The following is a 22,905-nucleotide window of genomic DNA, read 5'->3' as shown; positions in this document are numbered from 1 at the left end:
CATCTTCCTCATTGCTATTTGAGAGATGCGTTTGTATCTGAGAGCTCAGAGCTGAGCGACAGACAGACAACGACAATAGACAATAGACAATAGACAATAGGTGCAGGAGTAGGCCATTCGGCCTTTCGAGCCAGCACCGCCATTCAATGTGATCATGGCTGATCATTCTCAATCAGTACCCCGTTCCTGCTTTCTCCCCATACCCGCGGACTCCGCTATCCTTAAGAGCTCTATCTAGCTCTCTTTTAAACATATTCAGACAATTTGCCTCGACTGCCCTCTGAGACAGAGAATTCGACATATTCACAACTCTCTGACTGAAAAAGTTTTTCCTCATCTCTGTTCTAAATGGCCTACCCCTTATTCTTAAATTATGGCCCCTGGTTCTGGACTCCCCTAACATTGGGAACATGTTTCCTGCCTCTAATGTGTCCAACTCCTTAATAATCTTATACGTTTCGATAAGATCCCCTCTCATCCTTCTAAATTCCAGTGTATACAAGCCTAGTCGCTCCAGTCTTTCAACATATGACAGTCCCGCCATTCCGGGAATTAACCTAGTAAACCTACGTTGCACGCCCTCAATAGCAGGAATATCTTTCCTCAAATTTGGAGACCAAAACTGCACACAGTACTCCAGGTGTGGTCTCATAAGGGCCCTGTACAACTGCAGAAGGACCTCTTTACTCCTATACTCAACTCCTCTTGTTATGAAGGCCAACATTCCATTGGCTTTCTTCATTGCCTGCTGTACCTGCATGCTTCCTTTCAGTGACTGATGCACTAGGACACCCAGATCACGTTGTACGTCCCCTTTTCCTAACTTGACACCATTCAGATAATAATCTGCCTTCCTATTCGTACCACCAAAGTGGATAACCTCACAGTTATCCACATTAAACTGCATCTGGCCTTGTCACTGTTGATAAAACAATGTGGGTTCCCATTCTTCTCATCTCCTCGCTGCCCGGTGAGTGCAAGCCAGATCTCGATATTCCAATAATCAATGTTAGTTGGGGTACCGTGCATCCCGTCCACAGCAGAGATGATTAGGTATGTGTAGACATGTAATGGGGGAAATGAAACTCAGTGCATTATGGTGTCGGCGCTTCATTTATTTTATCGGCGTCTTTTTATCAGAAAATAAATATTGCCCAATATGTCCGAGACATATGTGTTCGCAATTTAGAGGATGTTTAGGAATGGGAACGGTTATCTTCAGTGAAAAAGAAACATGTCTAATGCTCGTCGTGTTTCCAGGAAGCCAGAAGTGGAATTAATCTCGCAAATATAATTTCTCTCAACCTCACATTGGTTTCTGTTCCTTAACATCCAGTCGATGAAACGTTTTGTGAACCTCAGGTCGTGGCTCTGTTCCTCAAGGGAGCTGACTGGCGGACTGACCTACTCATACAATAAGGAGTCATTCCCCACACGCCCTTTGCCTCTGACCGTGTAGAGTGGTCTGCATCACCCACATGGCACATTAATGATTCTGCTCCAAAATTCAAGTAGAATAAATTGTTTTGTTACTGATCTTCACCGGACGAGAGGCGCTGACAAGGCCTGTATTTATTGTCCTGGTCTATGTTTCTGTTCTCTCCTTCTGGGCCATTGTAGAGGGGTGGGTGGGAGCGAAGCACATTGTATGGGTTCTGCAGTCGCAAGTAAACCAGTCTGGGTGGGACTGTGAGATGGGGTTTGATAATAATCTCGTGTCTTCTCGGTCACCATTGCTGCTAAACGTTTCTCAATCCTACAATTATTGAGTAAATTGGATTCAAACTCCCTATTTATCATGGTATGATCTGAAATCACATGTGAATTTCTAGACTCCATGTTAGTAATTTAACCACGGTTGGCTCAGGGTCGAATTGCACCCTGGGGATCGTCGCAGGCACAAAATAGCAACTAAATGTGGAGCACATACTCCAAGACAACTGTACTAAAGGAAAGAGTTTCAGACATCACCGGGAAGTTCATTCCATTCTAGATGATGAGTTAAACAATCTCTGCATTCGTCTACTTAACCCTGTCCCAACCCCACAATTCCACGGAGTCTGAGACTGAACCACTGTCCTCGCTCCATCCACCAACTCATCCACCTCTCTCCAATCCGTGGGGTCTTTCTGTCCAAGTGAGCGGCCGGGCACCGCCTGGGATTGTTGAAAGGCAGCTCCTGCAACACTTCCGCGCTCCCTCAGTACGGCACTGCGATCTCAGCCAGCTCTGTTTCTGCTCAGGGATCTGGAGGGGAAGTTAAACCAAATTGTACTGACCCGGGGAGAGAACACTGGTACAATAACAGCAGCGACTGCACGTCAGACCGGAACTACTGGCCGTGAAGCGAGATGAAACGTCATGAAACGATTTAAATTTTCTTTCATGTAATCTTCAAAATGTTTCTATTGCCATTAAACAGTTAATTTGCTCTTCAACTGAAAGTTTCTCCCCTCAGCTTCAGGTGCAATGGGCAAAGGAACGCGTAAACGGAGTTGTGGGAAGACCCATCCCAGTCAATTGTCACCATGCAGCAGAGTATCAGTCGATCAGATTGTCACACGGAAAACACTGATGCCGTGGGAGGAGCACTGGCCAGTGTACAGTTTTAGTGGAAGCTAATGGGCAACACGGACGGATGGGGAAGAGTGTCAATCACAGATAATCCGTCAAGGGGAATATTTACTGTGACTGTGAAGTATCTTCGCTCCTTTAATACAGGATGCTACAGCTGTGGAATTAGAACATCTGGCTACCATCCAAAGCTTCAGGGCAGCACCGTTGTCCCCAGGCTCCGCAGCAGCCAGTGCAGGGACCTGCGGGGAGCGGGCGGGGGTGGGGAAACCCTGCTCTTGTTGCTCTCACCCAGTGCGGGCTCTGTCCCACTGAGCGGCGACCCACTTCAAGTGGGATGCTTAGCACATTTCCCTGCCTCTGAACTGTATGAAACGTCACCCTGGCAGATGTTTGCATTCCCACTCAAACCAATATTCTGACACATCAGTGAGAGACAAGTGGTGTCCGCGGTCTGAATGCCCGGTGAATCATAAATAGGGAATCAAACCCCAGAGCTCAACAGACTGCGTTCAGTCCTCCCGGAGCAGACCAGCCCGCTCCCCACCCCCACCTCAGAGATCAGTCACTTCCTCCCCACCCCGCGGTCTCTCTCTCTCTCTCTCTCTCTCTCTCTCTCTCTCTCTCTCTCTCTCTCTCTCTCTCTCTCTCTCTCTCTCCCCCCTGTCCCGTCAATGCGCCCCCACCACCAGCAGCCACTGACCACCCACCGCCCGGCAGCCTCTCCACCCGGACATTACCCGCGTGGGAATTCAAGTATTGGAAATCTATTGAGTAACCGGCATTAAAATTCAGGCGATAAAGAGCATTTTGCAGGCGCTGACCATCAGCAGTAAGACATTCCCGTGCACCCTTTCCACAGCAGAGATGGTTAAGTACGTGTAGACATGTAATGGGGGAAATGGACCTCAGTGTACTGTGGTGATGGATCTGAAATCACGTTTGATTATCTAGACAATGTTCGCAGTTTAACCACAGTGGGCACATGGTCTAATGGCATCCTGATAATAGTTTATATGCATAAAATAGCGAATGAATTTGGAGCAGATACTCCAAGACAGACGTTCCAACATCACCAGGAAGTTAATTGTACACTTTTAAAATGTGTTTACAACTGAGGTGGGAGTCGGGATTGTTGACTCATTGTGTCAGTTCAAATATTCCCTGCATTTGTCCAACTCAACTCTGTCGCAAACCGAACAATTCCCCGGAGTCTGAGACGGAAACACTGTCCTCGCTCTATCTACCCAGCCCCAACTCCCTCTCCATCCTCTCTCCAATCCGCGGCCTGGTCGTGCTGAAATGTCCAGGGCGAGCCGGGGTCATTGGGAACAGACCCTGTCTCCGATGAGCAGCGGGACATTTGGCTCCCAATTCAGTTTAGTTTATTGTCACGTGTACCGAGGTAGAGTAAGAAGCTTTTTTGTTGCGTGCTAACCCGCCAGCAGAAATACAACACATGAATAAATCGAGCCTCTTACAGTGCATAGATACATGAAAAGGTAATAACGTTTAGTGTAAGGTAAAGCCAGCAAAGTCCGATCAAGGATAGTCCGAGGGTCATCAAAGAGGTAGAGAGGAGTTCAGCGCAGCTCCCTGGTTGTGGTAGGATAAATCAGATGTCTAATAACTGCTGGGAAGAAACTGTCCACGAATCTGGCGATGTGCGGTTTCACGATAGTAACACTCTGCAGTAAGGGACCCGCTTTATTATAACACGTCCGCCCTCTGTCCTCAGTCAGGGCTATGTGAAAGCAGTGGCGGCGGTGAATCTCTAAACACGGGACCGGCCCAGTGTCGGATGAGAGATGAATGTTGGCAGCGCAGCGGGCGCCAAACGCCAATGAAATGGCAAAGTGGAGTCTTTCTGTCGGGTGAGAGGCCGGGCACAGCCTGGGATTGTTGAAAGGCGGCTCCTGCAACAATGCCGCGCTCTCTCGGTACCGCACTGCGATGCCAGCCCAGTTTCTGCTCAGGGACCTGGAGTGGGAAATGAACCCAAATTGTGCTGACACGGGGACAGAACACTCACACAACTGGGGCAATAACAGCAGCAACTGCACTTCAGACCGGAAACATTGGCCGTGAAGCAACATGACACATCATGGAACGATTTACGTTCTCTTTCATGTAATCTTCAAAACGTATCTATTTCCATTAAACAGTTAATTTCCTCTAAAATCTGAAAGATTTTCCTTCAGTTTCAGATGCGGTGTGGGCAGGGAAGTATGGAAAAGGAGTTGTGGGAAGAGCGATCACAATCAATTGCCCCTATAGAGCAGAGTACCGCTCAAACACAAAATACTGGTGCCATGGGTGGACTCGCCAGTGTAGAGTTTTAGTGGAAACTAATGGACAACATGCACGGAGCGGAAGAGTGTCAATCACAGATAACCCGGAACGAGGAATATTTACTGTGACTATGGAGGAGCTTCAATCCGGAGATACGGGATGGTACAAATGTGAAATTGCTACACCTGGCGACGATCCAATGTTGGACATACATGTCCAAGTATCTGACGGTACGTTTCTTAGCGACTGACTTGACGTCTCTACTGAAATGCCTGATCCATGTTTTCTCCGGGAAGGGTCAGGGCAGCACCGATATCCAGAGGCTCCGCAGCGGTGCAGAGACCTGCGGGGAGCGGGCGGGGGTGGGGAAACCCCACTCATGTTGCTCTCATCCAGAGCGGGCTCTGCCCCACTGAGCGGCCACCCACTTCAAGTGGGATGCTCAGCACATTTGCCTGTCTCTCAACTGCATGACGTCACCCTGCATCTCAACTGCATTCCCACTCAAACTAATAATCCGACAGGAACAGATCAGTGAGAAACAAGTGTTGCCCGCGGTCTGAATACCCGAAGAATCATGAACAGGGAATCAGTCCCCAGATCTCAACAGACTGCGTTTAGTCCTCCCGGAGCAGACCCGTCCGCTCCCCGCCCCCACCCCAGGCATCAGTCAGTCCCTCCCCAACCCGCGCTCTCTCTCTCGCTCTGCCCGGTCAATGCGCCCCAACCCAGCAGCCACTGTCCACCCAACCCCCGGCAGCATCTCCACCCGGACATTTGCCCGGTGGTAAGCAGAATAAACACATCAGCCGTCGCACACAGAACATAATCCTCCGACATTTTCGCCACATCTTTCCATCTCCACCTCTTTCTGCTTTCCGAAGAGACCGTTCGCTGCGCAACTCCCTGGTCAACCCGTCCTTTCCCATCCAAACTACCCTCTTCCCAGGTATCTTCCACTATAACTGTAGTAAATGCAACACCTGTCCCTATACCTCCTCCCTCTACTCCGTCCAAGGACTCCAACAGTCTTTTCGGGTGAGGTAGAGGTTCACTTGCATCTCCTCTAACCTCATCTACTATATGCGCTGTTCCAGGTGTGGACTCGTTTATGTCGGCGAGACGAAGCGCAGACTCGGCGATCGTTTCGCTGAACAACTCCACTCAGTCTGCCTCGGCCGATGCCACTTCCCGATTGCTAAACACTTTAATTCCCCCTCCCATTGCCAAACTGACCTTTCTCTCCTGGACCTCCTCCACTGTCAGAGTTAGGCCAAACGCAAATTGGAGGAACAGCACCTCATATTTCGCTTGGGCGGATGATTGTATGCCTCGTTGTCACCTTCCCTTCAGCTGACGATGATCCAGCCTACATTTTCCTTTGGCAATGTCACCTTTGGTCACATGTTTTCACATCTGACCCTTCCATTTCTCTTCTGTCTCCCTGTCCCATGATTCTCAGGCTCAAGAAGGGTTTCGTCCCGAAACGTCACCCATTCCTTCTTTCGAGAGATGCTAGCTGCTCCGCTGAGTTACTCCAGCAGTTTGTGTCTATCTTAAAGGGATTGTAATTATTTTTCGCCTTTAAATTCCAAGGCATTGAATAGCGTTCAGGGTAGGCTGGTCTTCATTAGTGAGAACATTCACAACATAATTTGACATAATATGCTTCCGACGAGCAGATGTTGAGTCCATACTTTTTGAATTGTGTTCAGCTTTAATCTTTCGGCTCTAAGAATAGATGGACAGAGTGCAGAAAGGTTTTAGGACGACGCTGCCTGGGCTGGATGGCTTTGACGCAGGGAGAGATTCGACAAACTCAGACTTCATCCCTTGGTGTGGAAATGATTGAGCGAGGAACTTATAGAAATGTATCAATCACGAAAAGCAAGTTCACTTTCACTCGACGTGTGGAATCAAAAAGTGGAGGACATTGGAAAATGGGAAACATTTAAAGAGGGGGGAATAGTAAGGTACCATTTACCATAATGGCAAGTTTTTACACAGAACCTGTGTCTGCTCCTGTGCTCGGATATCTGTCACCAACAAATGGCTCACTTCTCGGAGTCTCAGTGACAGTGTCCTGTGAGTCTGCCCGTGCACGAAGCTGAACACAATTCGCCCAACTTTTACCTCAACAGCATATGTTCAACTGAAACATAACATCCCAACTTCTGTTCTGAGGGGCAACCTTTTCCACACTTTGGGTGATATGTAAATGGAACCTGTTGTCAGAGGAAGTTGTTGAGGCAGTTAAAATAACAGCATTTAAAAGACATTTTGGACATTTGTGTAGATTGGGATCATTACGAGCGACAAGGGAGAAACGTGGACATATGGAAACGATCAAGAATTACATATTGGTCGGCATGAACGAGCTCTTGTGAAGTGCCTCTTGTAACTCTAACGTTCTTCGATTTCTGGGCTTCGCACACTCAGAGAAATGGAGATGAGCTGGTGAGATATCAACTGAACGGTTCGGGCAGAGATAAAGGGCTGCTGTGATTTAGCAAGTGTTTGGTTTTTAACTGTTCACACAGGTGGCTGAATGTTTGCTCCATTCCCACAGAACCTGTGTCTGCTCCTGTGCTCAGATATCTGTCACCAACAAATGGCTCACGTCTCGGAGGCTCATTGACATTGTCCTGTGAGTCTGCCCGTGGATCCCTTCCCATCCGTTACACGTGGCATGAGAAGAACAAATATGGGGATCCAACCATCTCGAATAGCAATCAACTGGATCTGAGTTGTGAAATCCTCAGAGGACAACACCGTGGATATTACTGCACAGCCTCAAGTAATCGTGCGACAAAATCCAGTGAAATACTCACCGTGAAAGTCTTCAACGGAGCAGGAACGTGCAGTTATGTGACAGAAATCAACAATACAGGTGAGTGTTACATTCCCTTGGGAATATTGTTTCACAATTCCTCTCGTATCCTTTTAGCTACAGTTTTTCACCTTGTGGTGATGTTCGTGGGTATCTTGGTGTTTGCAGACGGTGTCATTGTAGCCATTGTGAGACCATGGTGTAAAATGCGAGAGTTTGTTTGGGGGACAGGCAAATAATTGCCCGTTGCTTTCACCCGGGTCTTGTTGAGCTTCGAAAGGCGAGAAAGACCTGCACTTATCACAACGGGTTGAGTACAATCCTTCAAATTTCCGGCTTATGCCTTTAAAATGATTTTCTGGCTGCCGCTTAAGATCTCACAGTCACTTTGAGACAGAGGAAGCAACCAAATCCATTCAGTTAGGATCCATCATTATTTATAACCAAGTATGTACAATTTCTTGATCACGACAGGATTTAAAACGGGTTAATTTGTGCGAATCTCTGGAGGAACTCCAGTAATCTCACAAATTTAAGGTGAATCTACTTGGCCGTCACTCTTTAAAGTATTACCCTTATATTTGGCAAAGTGAATTGTGAAATGCAGCTTCCGGTAGTTGTGCAGACGCTCAGAGGGGAAGTCCAGAAGACAGTGAGAATGGTTTACATCGGCGAAGCCAACCGTAGCCGAGGCCAAGGTTTCGCTGAGAACTTGTGCGCGGTCCGTCATGACCCAGCATCGCGCTTGATAGACACCCCATCTTCAACCTCCCCCACTGATGCAGAGCAGCAGCAGTTTGCACCATCTGCACGATGCACCGCAGCAACTCACCAAGACTCCCTAGACAACGCCTTCCAATGCAACAGGCTCAATGTTCAATACATCATTCTTCACCATTCCCACCGTCATTGGCTGGGAAGCGCTTTGGAACGACCTGTGCAGATGGTGATGGACGGTGTACAGTATCTGTCTCTCATCGCAATCTAGGTGGAATTCAACAGACCTAAGACAATGATTGGGCGGACTCCCGTGTGCACATTGATGTATATTATAACGTATATGTTTGTAAAAGACTAACTATGCTCGTCAAGTTCTGAACGATTTTTCTTTAGTTTCAGGTGCACTGTGGGCAGAGAGCGAAGTAAGAGGGGTTGTGGGAAGAGCGATCACAATCGATTGCCACTATGCAGCAGTGTACCGCTCACACACAAAATACTGGTACCGTGGGAGAAGTCGCCAAAGTGCACATGTAGTGGAAACAAATGGGAAACATGAACAGGGCGGAAGAGTGTCAATCACAGATAATCCGGCACGAGGAATATTTACTGTGGCTGTGGAGGATCTTCACTCTGGAGATACAGGATGGTACAGCTGTGGAATTACTGCATCTTGCGAACCAACATTTGAAGTGCATCTCCAAGTATCTGAAGGTATGTTTCTCAGTGAGTGACGTTATGTCTCCACTTTGGCATCCACACAAAACCTTTGTTCGGTCGCGTATGGGAGTCTGGTGCACAGTTCTGATCGCCGCTTTATCAAAAAAAGATGTGAAGGGTTTCGAGAGGTTGCAGAAAATGTTCACCGGAATGTTTAGTTGAAGTTTACAAATACAACATGGGAACGGATCCTTCTGCCCACCGAGTCCACAACGACCAGCGGTCACCGGTCACACTAGGTCTATGTTATTCCACTTTCCCATTCGCTCCCTACACACAATTCCACAATATCGCCATTCACACACCTCATTAGTGCCACAGTATCGCTATCAACAATTTTATACCAGGAAATTAAAAAGTTGTTCATAGTGATACTGTTGCACGAATGAAGTGTTCGAATGTCGGTATTGTAGAATTGTGGAAAAGTTTCAGATTATAAGAAGATTATAAAAACTGCAAATGCTGGAAATGTAAAACAAAGAGTGATGGTGCTGCTGTGTATCGGTACAGTGGCAGACATGGTAGTTCTGGATGCTGGGGGGATGGAGAGACCCTGAGATGTATAAATCTGGTTCATGGATTGTGAGGAGGAGGTTTCTGACGGGCAATTTGGCTGTCACTTTGAAATGTAACATCTGAGTAGGTGACATTGTCCTCATCAGTACTGGAGTGTTTCCCTGTTGATCCCCTTCGAAATTGCACTCCTGCATACTCAGTTTGATTTTGCTTAGACAAATGGGCAGCTTGATTGCTGCTTTGAATGTCCGACACTGTTGCGTAACCGGTGCGCCCCTTTCTTGCTGATAATCCCTGAAATTTAAACGAGAATCCAAGATTTGTCTGATGATTTGTCTGATTTGTGGTCAGTTTTAATCACCACTAGGCCAAGTGGACCCGTTGGACCCAAACCTCTGCTGCATTGGTGCAGCTCCCCGCCCCCTCCCCCTCCGTGCCCTCCCTCCTCTCCTCCCTTGCCCCTCCCCTTCCCCTCCCCCCACTCCTTTCCCCTCAACCTCCCTTATCCTCCCTCCCTCCACCTTCCCCTTCCCCTCCCAGCCTTCCCCTCCAACCCACTCCGTCTCCCTCAACTACCCTTATCCTCCCTCCCTCCACCCCTCCCTCTCTAGGAGAAAGATTTAAACTTTAAAAAGTGAATAACTAAAAATATAACAGCGATTTCAAAGAAACTTCTTCCATTACCATCAAAGGGACGACTATGAGTAAGGTGGGGCTAAAATTGTTGCACTATCGTGTACCGTTTTGGTTGTAGTTCAATAGACAATATAAATAAACCAATAGGCGCAGGAGGAGGCCATTCGGCCCTTCGAGCCAGCACCTCCATTTAATGTGATCATGGCTGATCATTCTCAATCAGTATCCCGTTCATGCCTTCTCCCCATACTCCCTGACTCAGCTATCCTTAAGAGCTCTATCTAGCTCTCTCTTGAATGCATTCAGAGAATTGGCCACCACTGCCTTCTGAGGCAGAGAATTCCACAGATTCACAACTCTCTGCCTGAAAAAGGTTTTCCTCATCTCCGTTCTAAATGGCCTACCCCTTATTCTTAAACTGGAACAAACAAACGAGAGTTTTTGTATATAGATGTTATAGGATAGATGCTGTCGAATTGGATAGGGTGCAGAGAAGAATTACGAGGATGTTGCAATGACTTGAGGGCCCGACCTACAGGGAGGGGTTGAGCAGGCGAGAACTTTATTTTTTGGAGCGCAGGTGGATGAAGGATGATCTTACACAGTTGGACAAAATCATGCGAGGAATAGATCGAGTGTCCTGTGAGTCGGGCCGGGGATCCCTTCCCATTAGCTACAGTTGGTATGAAAACACCCCATCTGTGGATTCAAAGATCTCAGACAATACCCTGGATCTACATTGTCAATCCTTCAAACACCACCACCATCAATATTATTGCACAGCCTCAAATAAACGTGGGTCAAACTCCAGTGAAATGGTCAACGTGTCCATCTCCAGCAATGGCGTGTCCTGCAGTTTTCACGTGAAAATCAACGGCACTGGTAAGTAGTGGAGGGGATGGGGAGCAGAAGGGGAAGTGGGGGTGGGATGGTTCATAGGATCATCAGTGATAGAAGCAGAAATAGACCATTTAATCATGGCTGATCTATCTTCCCCTCTTCACCCCATTCTCCTGCCTTCCCATCATAACCCCTAATACCCTGAAATTACCGTTATTAAGATTAAAATAAGATTATCAAGATTAAAATAATGGAATGATGGCCCATTTGTCAATACTTGGTTGCTGGGCTCCAGAAATAGATTTCGCAGTGCTGGTGTAGGCCAGCTTCCTGGCTAGAACTTCCTCTTATGTCAATACAGCTTTAAACAGGGTTTGCAGTGACATCTGTCCAAGCACTTTCACTTTCCCGCCATCATCTCCACATGACCGAAACTCAAATATGGGAAGAGAACAGAAATTACCAGTAAATGTGGCCACAGTTAACTCCTAGAGGACTGTTACAGCTTTGGTCCACCGTGTTAATGTTGACCATTTAGTACCATCGATACTAATCTCATTTACCAGCCCCTCATTCATAGTCTTGCCAGACTTGACAATTGATGTGCCGCCACCATCTAGGTTTAAAAATTTTCCCTGCGCAGATACCCTCCAAATATTCTACTCCTTAACCCAACCCTATGTTCTCCACTTCTACGCACATCTGCTGTGCTGATTTCCCACGATAACCTACCTGTGTCCCTCATATCTTTGCACACCTGTAATATGTTCCTCCTTCCTGTCCTGTGGCGGAATAAAAACGCCGTCTATCCAGCCGCTCCTCCGAACTGTAATGTTTCATCCCAGGCAGTATCCCTCTCGTGAAATCACTTCCTTTAGTTTAGTTTAGAGATAAAACGTCGAAGCAGCTGACTTTCGCCGGTGCACTAGTTCTATCCTACTCACGAGGGACAATTTACAGAAGTCAATTAACCTACAAACCTGCACGTCTTTAGAATGTGGGAGAAAGACGGAACACTTGAAGAAAACCCGCGGGGTCACAAGGAGAACCTACAAACTCCGTGTCGACAGTACCCGTAGTCATGATTGAACCCGGGTCTCTGGTGCTGTAAGGCAGGCAACTCTACCGCTGCGCCATTGCGCCGCGCTACTGTTGGCGACCTGAGTTGTAACCATCACTGCAGCTCGTCATGACAACATCTCCCATTCGCTGCAAATTACACTGAAGAATCATTGCCCTGCCGATTCAGCCTATAAATTCTTTACATCGGACAAGCATGCTCTCTTGTTCAACTACAAGTAAAAGGCAGCGAGACTGAGTTTTTGTTTTCTTGTTCCAACAGGACTTGAATATTCTTGTGAAACTTCGAAAAGATCCAATAATCCTCCATGGTAAACTACTCTGTTCCTAATGAAAGAGGCCATGTGCTAATTGCTGGTGTTTTTCGTGAAATTCGTACAAGGGCGGGGGAGGGACGGAGAGAGAGGTGATGCAAGGGTTATTTGAAGTTAGAAAAGGAAATATTTATGCCGTTTGGCTTAAGCTGCCCAAGCGAAATACGTGCTGTTGTTCCTCCAATTTGCATTTGGCCTCACTCTGACCATGGAGGAATCCCAGGACAGAACGGTCAGTGTGGGAATGGGATGGGGGAGGGGGGGGTAAAGTGTTTAGCAACTGGGAAATAATAGAATCTCAAGCGGACTGAGGGCAGGAGTTCAGTGAAATAATAGCCCAGTCAACGTTTGGTCCAGCTGATGTATAAGAGTCCACACCTGATACAGTGGATCAGGTTGGAGGAGGTCCAAGTGAACTCTGCCTAACCTGAAAGGACAGTTGTGGTGCTTAGACAGAGTCGAGGGAGCAGGTATAGGGACAGATGTTGTATTTCCTGCAGTTGAAGGAGAAGGTACCTGGGGATGGGGTGGATTGGATGGGAAAGGATGAGATAACCAGGGAGGTGTAGATCATAAGGAATGGGAGTAGAATTGGGCCATTCAGAAGGGTTGCAGAGGGAACGGTCTCCTGCACTCCACCCGGCATTGAAATGCACTTGGACCATTTCCAAACATCCCTCCCCTTTCTCGATCTCGCCATCACAGGAGATAGACTATCGACTTGTCTATTATAAACCTACTGACTCCCGCAACTATCTAGACCACACTTCTTCCTACAGGATTTGGGTGAATGTGGTTGATGGTCAGCGCAAACCTGAAGGGCCAAATGGCCTGTTTCCATACTGTGTCTCTCAATGGATCCTATTAACCCAAATATCAGAAAACATAACCAATGCTTTTGTACATGTTTCAAGCCTGTCACCAAAAGTTAAATGTATCTCTTAAACAATCTAGTAAACAAAAGTTTAGAAGAATGAGGGGGGGACCTCATTGAAACATACGGAATAGTGAAAGGCTTTGATAGAGTGGATGTGGAGCGGATGTATCCACCAGTGGGAGAGTCTAGGACTGGAGGTCATAGCCTCTGAATTAGATGTTAATTTGGAAAGGAGATGAGGAAAATTTTCTTTAGTCTGTGGAAATCTTTGCAACAGAATGCTGTGGAGGCAAAGTAAGTAATATTTTTAAGGCAGACACAGATAGATTGCTCATTAGTACGGGTGTTAGAGGTTTTGGGGAGAATGCAAACGAATGGGGCTAGGTGGGATGGATAGACCAGTCATCACTGAATGGTGGAGCAGACTTGATGGGCCGAATGGCCTAATTCTACTTCTATTCCTTATGGCTTTGTGACCTTATCACCTTATTCTATAAAAAATATAAGTATATAACTTGCGAATCAGCTATAATTTAACTCATCAGAAGTGGAATTGCACTGGTTTACGTCTCATTGTGTTGTGGAAATACTTGAATGAAAGGAACAAGTTCCCCCATTTGCTGCTTTTCAGATGGCGTTCCCTGCAGTATTCACAATGACCGCTCCATCGCGAACCTCATCCCATGCTGCGAGATGAGTACAGTTGCCAAACCCAAGTATTGCAGTTTAGCTTTACTGTGACTTGCTCTGGTGTGGTGTTGATAGGAAAATGCATTGTGAATGATGGGCTAAGACATTCCGCCTTGATATCACGTGGAATCACCATGCAATTGATGGGGTCGTGCAACAAAACGTCGCTGTCGCAGAATGTGAGAAAACAGTCTTGAATCAGACCGAATACAGCGAACTGAGTTAACTGACGCTCTCCCACACATTGAACCTTCAAACCATTAAAAAAAATATATCCCTGAATATTCCATCATAATATAGTCTTTAAAGTAGGAAGACTTTATTATTTATCTTAGTACAATTGAAATAGATCTGACATTCTATCACACACATATGTTATGCTTGCGTTAGAAAATAAAAACGTCAATAAAAGCCAGGCCTTTATGAGCGAACCTTTAAGCGATTTTTCGGACACGATTCCTCCATCCACCCACCTACCGCGTTAATCCAAGTAATATCGAGGGTGTGAGATTAAGCATTATCATTTATAATTTAATTCATTAATTGGTCTCATCTGTTTCCATTTGTATTGCCCCGCCTCCTTTCCACCATCAGAACTAATCTTTATTTAATTATTCCTGTCTATCCATGTGGATTTTAATATAATCTTCGTATCAGCTGCATTTTTCTTTCTTCCAGGGTATTACGCTGTTCTTTATATCCTTCCACATCCCCAATTTCCCTCTCCCGTGACTCCCAGTCTGAAGAAGGGTCTCGACCGGAAACCTCGCGCATTCCTTCTCTCCAGCAATGCTGCCTCTCCCACTGTGTTTCTCCAGCATTTCGTGTCTCTCTACTCTGTATTGACTGGTTTCACTACTCCATCTCATGACTTCTTTCTTTGTCTTTTCCGAATCCATTTAACCGTGTAATGTCTCATTCCCAGTATTGTAGCCATGCCTCAGCAATGAGGACTGTTATTGGTGATCATTATTGTTCTCGCCGAACTCAACCCCCACCCCCCCCCCCCCCCCCGCAGTCTAACACCCGTTCATTCTCCCAGATCTCAATTGGCTCTCCTGCTTTGCCCCGCTCCACTACACCAAGATTAGGAAGCAAATAACAGGTAAATGCTTGAAAGATAAACCGTCTCGTTTCCTCCCATTGATACTGTATCTCTTGCCGTTTGCTCAGTTACATCGCATGGACTGTGGGGCGCTGGCTGCTCTTTCTCCTGCTTCTGATCTGGAGTATCTCAATCGCGTTCTTCACAAGAGCCTCCAAGGTAAGTTTTATTGTTATCATGTTCATAAATTATAGGAGCAGAATTAGGCCATTCAGCCGATCATGTCTAATCCGCTCTCAATCACAGCTGATCTATATTTCCCTCTCGATCCCATTCTTCTGCCATCTCCCCATAACCCTTGACATATTTATTTATTAAGAATGTGAAAATCTCCGCCTTAAAAATATCAATTGGCTTGGATAGATATAAAAATCATCGGCTAACTCAGCGGGACGGGCAGCATCTCCGGTAAGAATTGACCTGGCCTCCATAGCCTCCTGTGGCAATGAAATCCATAGATTCACCACACTCTGACCAATGCCATCCCTTCTCGTCGCCGAAAGTATCCAAGCGGTTTCCATTAATGCATTCAAATATCCTGTCCATTGATGGACAAAGAAACCGTGCACGTTTTCATATCCTGAAGTCAAACCAAATCTCTATATGGATGATATCCCGAGGTTTTGTCAGGTTGTGCGTGTGCAGGGTGGATTTCTGTTCCTGGTGTGGATTCGTTGGGGTCCACCTTGCAGACAGCATTGTGTTGGGAGTGGTCGGGTCAAATAAAGCGTGGTTCCCACTGTCAATGAGTCTGATGACTTCACATTGTCTTTTGCAGAGACGTGATGAATCAGAACCTGGCCACTCGGCCCACGAATTACAGTGAAGACTCCTAGCTTGCACCAACAGTGAGGGAATTCAGCACCGCGATGAAATATTTAGGCATCATCCTGCTTTGTCAACTGATATCAATTGGACAGAATATATGTCTCTTGCAATTCAATTAACGATTTCATGAAAGTGTCTTCAAAGCAATGTTTCAAACTTTCCAAACTATATCTGTTTCCAAAACCCATTTCCCGCACTGGTCTTAATTTTTGTCACCTCTTCCAAGGTTTCTTTCCTCGCCTTCGAACCATTGTTTTAGCCTTTGCATGTTTTCTGCTGCTCTGGTGCCTGACACTCTGTTAAACTATATTCTATACTTTTAACTTCCTGGAAAAAAATGTTTTTCACTGATTAATGAACACCACTGCATCAGAACGCTTCTTAATAAATTGTTGTTGTCAATGAATGGTTTGTCTAATTTGTTTTGTTTAGACTGCAACTTTAGAGATGAAAAACAGACTGCAATCAGACTGCTGGATATTCCTCCTGTTGCCAAACGTTAAAGGCGTTTAGGAAAGACAATCAATAGACAATAGACAATAGACAATAGGTGCAGGAGTAGGCCATTCAGCCCTTCGAGCCAGCACCGCCATTCAATGCGATCATGGCTGATCACTATCAATCAGTACCCCGTTCCTGCCTTCTCCCCATACCCCCTCACTCCGCTATCCTTAAGAGCTCTATCCAGCTCTCTCTCGAAAGCATCCAACGAACTGGCCTCCACTGCCTTCTGAGGCAGAGAATTCCACACCTTCACCACCCTCTGACTGAAAAAGTTCTTCCTCATCTCCGTTCTAAATGGCCTACCCCTTATTCTCAAACTGTGGCCCCTTGTTCTGGACTCCCCCAACATTGGGAACATGTTATCTGCCTCTAATGTGTCCAATCCCCTAATTATCTTATATGTTTCAATAAGATCCCCCCTCATCCTTCTAAATTCCAGTGTATACAAGCCCAATCGCTCCAGCCTTTCAACATACGACAGTCCCGCCATTCCGGGAATTAATCTAGTGAACCTACGCTGCACGCCCTCCATAGCAAGAATATCCTTCCTCAAATTTGGAGACCAAAACTGCACACAGTACTCCAGGTGCGGTCTCACCAGGGCCCGGTACAACTGTAGAAGGACCTCTTTGCTCCTATACTCAACTCCTCTTGTTACGAAGGCCAACATTCCATTGGCTTTCTTCACTGCCTGCTGAACCTGCATGCTTCCTTTCATTGACTGATGCACTAGGACACCCAGATCTCGTTGAACTCCCCCTCCTCCTAACTTGACACCATTCAGATAATAATCTGCCTTTCTATTCTTACTTCCAAAGTGAATAACCTCACACTTATCTACATTAAACTGCATCTGCCATGTATCCGCCCACTCACACAACCTGTCCAGGTCACCCTGCAGCCTTATTGCATCTTCCTCACAATTCACACTACCCCCCAACTTAGTATCATCTGCAAATTTGCTAATGGTACTTTTAATCCCTTCGTCTAAGTCATTAATGTATCAACTAATGTTTCAGACCATGCTGTCCGATAAGAACAAAATTATGACACGACATTGTTCTGACTATTAGCCTTATTGTTCTCTCCACAGATGCTGACTGACGCGCTAAGCACAATCAACATCTGCAGATTTCATTTCCGACATGCAACTAATTTTTATGTAGGAAGGAACTGCAGATGCTGGTTTAAACTGAAGGTAGACATAAATTGCTGGGATAACTCAACGTGACAGGCGGCATCTGTGGATCGACCAGGTAGATTTAGGTGGACTGAGCGGCGGTGTTCAGCGAAACGATCGCCGAGCCTGCGCTTGGTCTCGCTTCTCGGCGATCGTTTCGCTGAACACCTCCGCGCAGTCCTCATAAACCTACCTGATATCCCGGTCGCTAAACACTTTAACTGCCCCTCCCATTCCCACACTGACATTTATGTCCTGGACATCTTCCATTGTCAGAGTGACGCCCAGCGCAAATTGGAGGAACGCCACCTCCTATTTCGCTTGGGCAGCTTACACCGCAGCGGTGTGAACATTGACTTCTCTAACTTCAAGTAACCCTTGCTTTCCGTCGCAAAGCACCCCCCCCCCTTCCCAGTCAAACGATAAATGTGACTGTCTCCGACTACCTTCATTGCTTTGTGGATACCTTCTCCCAGCAAACGATGATCTATTCTACATTTACCTTGATCTCCATCCCCTTTGTCTCATTTTCACACCTCACACTTCCTTATCCAAATATCTCCCTCTCCCCTGACTTCAGTCTGAAGAAGGGTCTCGACCCGAAACCTCACCCATTACTTTCATCCAGAGATGCTGCCTTTCCCGCTTTTTGTACAACTATTGTTTTTTTGATTGGGTGATTGAAATATACAACATGGATACAGACCATTTGGCCCACCGAGTCCACGTCAACCTGCAATCAACCCTTTCACACAGTTCTATTTTATCCCACTTTCGCGTCTTTTGAGTACAGTAATATTGCTAAACATTTTAATGCTGCAACGAGTTATTTATTTTGTCCACCGTGCAAATGAGTTAAAGGACTATCAATAGTGGAAAGTCTATTCTTGTGCTGAACAAAATGGTTGAGTTGCAGCTTGCAAAGAACGGGATGTGAAACTGCAAATACATTGTGTTGCTTTTCTCATAACCCCGCCCTTGAAAGAACCATGAAGGATGTTGCTTCAAAATAATAAATTGTGACCGGCAATAATGGAGTAACACCATAAAGTTCGGAAACAGTCAAGGGTTGCTTTTGGTAAAATGTCACACTGACAAAGATAAATATTCTCCACACAGTCAGCGAGGAGACGAGGAAATGAGACCAGAGGCTGCTTTGAACTCATAAACCCCCAGTTCAGGGATATCCGCGGGGTGCTGAGTAGCCAGAGATACTTACAGTTTCTGTGTCACACTGATGCTGCCTGGCCCGTTCAAATCGAGATCGTTAATTGTCTAATGGGAGGAATGATCTTAAATAGCTTTTCCCCACTGCAAGACATCCCAAAGCGACTCACAGGGAGCGAGAGTTAAACGGTCTGAGATGCCACAGATAGACACAAAATGCTCGAGTATCTCAGCAGGACAGGCAGCATCACTGGAGGGAAAGAACATGTGACATTTCGGGTCGATGCCACCGTTGTTTTTAGAGGTGGGTACTGGCTTGTAATGTACTTTAATCTATTATGTTCACACAGTCATATCTTTCTTTACATTGAATTGTTCTGCAGTGCTGACACTTTCCTCGCGCTGCTGAAACAAGGATGTTCCGATTCGTATCTCTGCACCGCATCTTGCGACCAGCTCGTTGGCACACTGTTTGCTGAGCAATGTTTGCAGAAGTCTTGGGCGAATGAAGACAGCATTAAATTGTTTTGGTGCATGGTCGGTTCCTCTCTACAGTGTCCTTAGTTGGGCAAGTAAACAGAAAACAGCTCCTAACAAAAGACCCTTTAATGTGAGTCGCCAACGCTCAGCAAACTTCAGTGGCGGACACGCCAGTGTGTTACACCGACACCACAGATGTACACAACCCGAATAACCTGCACTGTCCCCCTGAAAGTAACACACACTGAACAATAGCCAGCAATAAATATGAAGTTATATTAAACTGCAACTACTTGCGTACAGAAATAATTTAATCGTTGCAAGCAGATGTACAAAGTCAACAAATGAAATATACATCAGCACAACTCTACTAATTTATTAGCTTTGTGTTGCAAAGAACACAAGTCAACAATTTAGTTCACCGTGCATATTCTACCTTGCTTTATCTTCACTAAGTGTATCACTTTGCCCTTGTTTGAGTTACATTACACATGTCAGTGACATTCCACATCCCGCTTTCCCAGCTGATCTCCATCCTGTGGTAATTCCAGACAAACGTCTTCACAGTCCACTACCCCATTCATTGTCATTTTCAAAACATGAATATCGCGACAATAGTGCTTCAAAGTTTGAATTAAAGACCTTACAGTGACAGAGGAGAGGAGTGGGTCGAACTCCAATCAACCTCAGCTGATTTCAGGTGAAAAGGCCGTACTTCCTTTCGCCAGCTTCCTGTTTTGCCCCTTGTCAACAGCAATATGACAAAACAAAAGTTCCAATGATTATATGTCATTATGTCTATTTTCTCCAGAGTGGCCCGCAAAGTTGCTCCTGCATTATTTTGTCTACCATTATTCCCACCACTGTTCATTGTTAACAGACTCTGAGTACAGAGATACCCGCCGCTCCATCCTTACGGATCCATCATACTTGACGATGTGGTCCAGGCAGCTGCAATACCAACATTTAGCGGGCAATTGGACAGGTCCATGGATAGGGAAGGTTTGGGGAGATATGGGTCGGTGGGCAAATTTGACTAACTTAGCTAAGCATATTGGTCCAACGCATTGGGGAGAAGGGCCTGTTTCGGTGCTGTATGACACTGTGATCATCTGACCCAACCATTTGCTAAATATAACCCAGAGCCTTTCACACTGTAACGTGTCGAGCTGCTACTGGCTCAATATGATTCACGATCTGAGTTCCTGTTCCCATCTTCCTCATTGCTATTTGAGCGATGCGTTTGTATCTGAGAGAGAGCTGAGCGACAGTCCAGTGCTGGCCTTGTTACTATGGATAAAACAATGTGGATTCCCATTCTCCTCATCACCTCGCTGCCCGGTGAGTGAAAGCATGATCTAGATATTCCAATGATCAATGTTAGTTGGGGTCCCGTGCACCCTTTCCACATCAGAGATGGTTAAGTATGTGTAGACATGTAATGGGGGAAATTGAACGCAGTGCATTGTGGTGATGGATCTGAAATCACATTTGAATATATAGACTATGTTCGTAGTTTAACCACTGTTGACACATGGTCTAATTGCATCCTGATGATGGTTTATAGGCATAAAATAGCGAATGAATTTGGAGCAGATACTCCAAGACACCCGGACCGAAGGTCAGAGGTCCCAAACTCACCAGGAAGTTAATTCTACACTTTTAAAATGTGCTTACAACTGAGGTGGAAGTCAGGATTGTGGACTCATTTCGTCAGTTCAAATATTCCCTGCATTTGTCCAACTCAACTCTGTCGCAAATTCAACAGTTCCCCGGGGTCTGAGACTGAACCACTGTCCTCGCTCTATCCACCCTCCCCCAAATCTCTCTCCATCCTCTCTCCAATCCGCGGCCTGGTCGTGCTGAAAGGTCCAGGGCGAGCCGGGGTCATTGGGAACAGAACCTGTCCCGGATGAGCAGCGGGACATTTGGCCCCCAATTCAGTTTAGTTTATTGTCACGTGTACCGAGCTACAGTGAAAAGCTTTTTGTTGCGTGCTAACCAGCCAGCAGAAAGACAATACGTGATTACAATCGATCCTCTTACAGTGCATAGATACATGAAAATCAAATGATGTTCAGTGTAAAGTAAAGCCAGCAAAGTCCGATCAAGTGTAGTCCGAGGGCCATCAAAGAGATAGATATGAGTTCAGCACCGCTCTCTGGTTATGTTAGGATGATTCAGATGCTTGATAACAGCTGGGAAAAACTGTCCCCGAATCTGGCGTTGTGCGTTTCCAAGCTAGTAACGCTCTCTTGTAAGGGACCCGCTTTATTATAACTCGTCCGTCTTCTGTCCTCAGTCAGGGCTATGTAAAGGCAGTGCCGGCGGTGAATGTCTGAACACGGGTCCGGCCTAGTGTCGTTTGAGAGATGAATGTTGGCAGAGCAGCGGGCGGCAAACGCCAATGAAACAGCACAGTGGGGTCTTTCTTTCGGGTGAGAGACCGGGCACCGCCTGGGATTGTTGAAAGGCGGCTCCTGCAACACTGCCGCGCTCCCTCAGTGCCGCACTCCGATGCCAGCACAGTTTCTGCTCAGGGATCTGGAGTGGGAAGTGAACCCAAATTGTACTGTCACGGGGACAGAACACTGACACAACTGGGGCAATAACAGCAGCGACTGCACTTCAGACCGGAGACATTGGCCGTGAAACAATATGACACATCATGGAACGATTTAAGTTTTATTTCATGTAATCTTCAAAATGTATCTATTTCCATTAAACAGTTCATTTACTCTCCATCTGAAAGTTTCTCCCCTCCGTTTCAGGTGCGGTGTGGGCAGAGACGTATGTAACAGGATTTGTGGGAAGAACGATCACAATCGATTGTCCCTATGCAGCAGCGAACCGCTCAAACACAAAATACTGGTGTCAATGGTGGAGTGGCCGCCAGTGTGGAGTTTTAGTGGAAACAAATGGACAACACGGACGGAGCGGAAGAGTGTCAATCACAGATAACCCGACACGAGGAATATTTACTGTGACTGTGGTGAATCTTCAGTCTGGAGATAGAGGATGGTACAGCTGTAGAATTAGATCACATTACAACAATCCAAGGTTTGACGTACATCTCCAAGTATCTGACGGTACGTTTCTCAGGGATGGACTTGATGTCTCCATTGAAATGCCTGATCCATGTTTTCTCCGGGTAGGTTCAGGGCAGCACCGATATCCCGAGGCTCCGCAGCGGTGCAGAGACCTGCGGGGAGCGGGCGGGGGTGGGGAAACCCCACTCATGTTGCTCTCACCCAGTGCGGGCTCTGTCCCACTGAGCGGCCACCCACTTCAAGTGGGATGCTCACCACATTTCCCTGCCTCTGAACCGTATGAAATGTCACCCTGTCAGAGGTTTGCATTCACACTCAAACCAATAATCCTTCAGGAACAGATCAGTGAGAAACAAGTGTTGCCCACGGTCTGAATACCCGGAGAATCAGGAACAGGGATTCAGTCCCCAGAGCTCAACAGGACTGCGTTCAGTCCTCCCGGAGCAGACCAGCCCGCTCCCCGCCCGCACCTCAGGGATCAGTGGGGTCGTTTGACCAGCCCGCG

The 22,905-nt window shown here is 46.5% G+C and overlaps 1 protein-coding gene and 1 pseudogene across 1 annotated transcript; one reads left to right on the top strand and one right to left on the bottom strand.

The window, feature by feature from the left end:
• Positions 1-22,905, bottom strand: part of LOC144605237 (uncharacterized) — an 86,802-nt pseudogene that overhangs the window by 61,277 nt on the left and 2,620 nt on the right.
• Positions 934-15,977, top strand: LOC144605517 (polymeric immunoglobulin receptor-like). The gene is made up of 8 exons (XM_078420889.1): positions 934-970; positions 4,776-5,096; positions 7,436-7,756; positions 8,810-9,127; positions 11,069-11,167; positions 14,162-14,265; positions 15,260-15,350; positions 15,970-15,977. Exons 1-8 carry the CDS (start codon positions 934-936, stop codon positions 15,975-15,977), a joined length of 1,299 nt encoding a protein of 432 aa, XP_078277015.1.

The sequence above is a fragment of the Rhinoraja longicauda genome, chromosome 24, assembly GCF_053455715.1.
Source record: "Rhinoraja longicauda isolate Sanriku21f chromosome 24, sRhiLon1.1, whole genome shotgun sequence".
Lineage (NCBI taxonomy): Eukaryota > Metazoa > Chordata > Chondrichthyes > Rajiformes > Arhynchobatidae > Rhinoraja > Rhinoraja longicauda.
The sequence above is the reverse complement of the archived record's forward strand: the minus strand, read 5'-3'. Positions and strand labels throughout refer to the sequence as shown.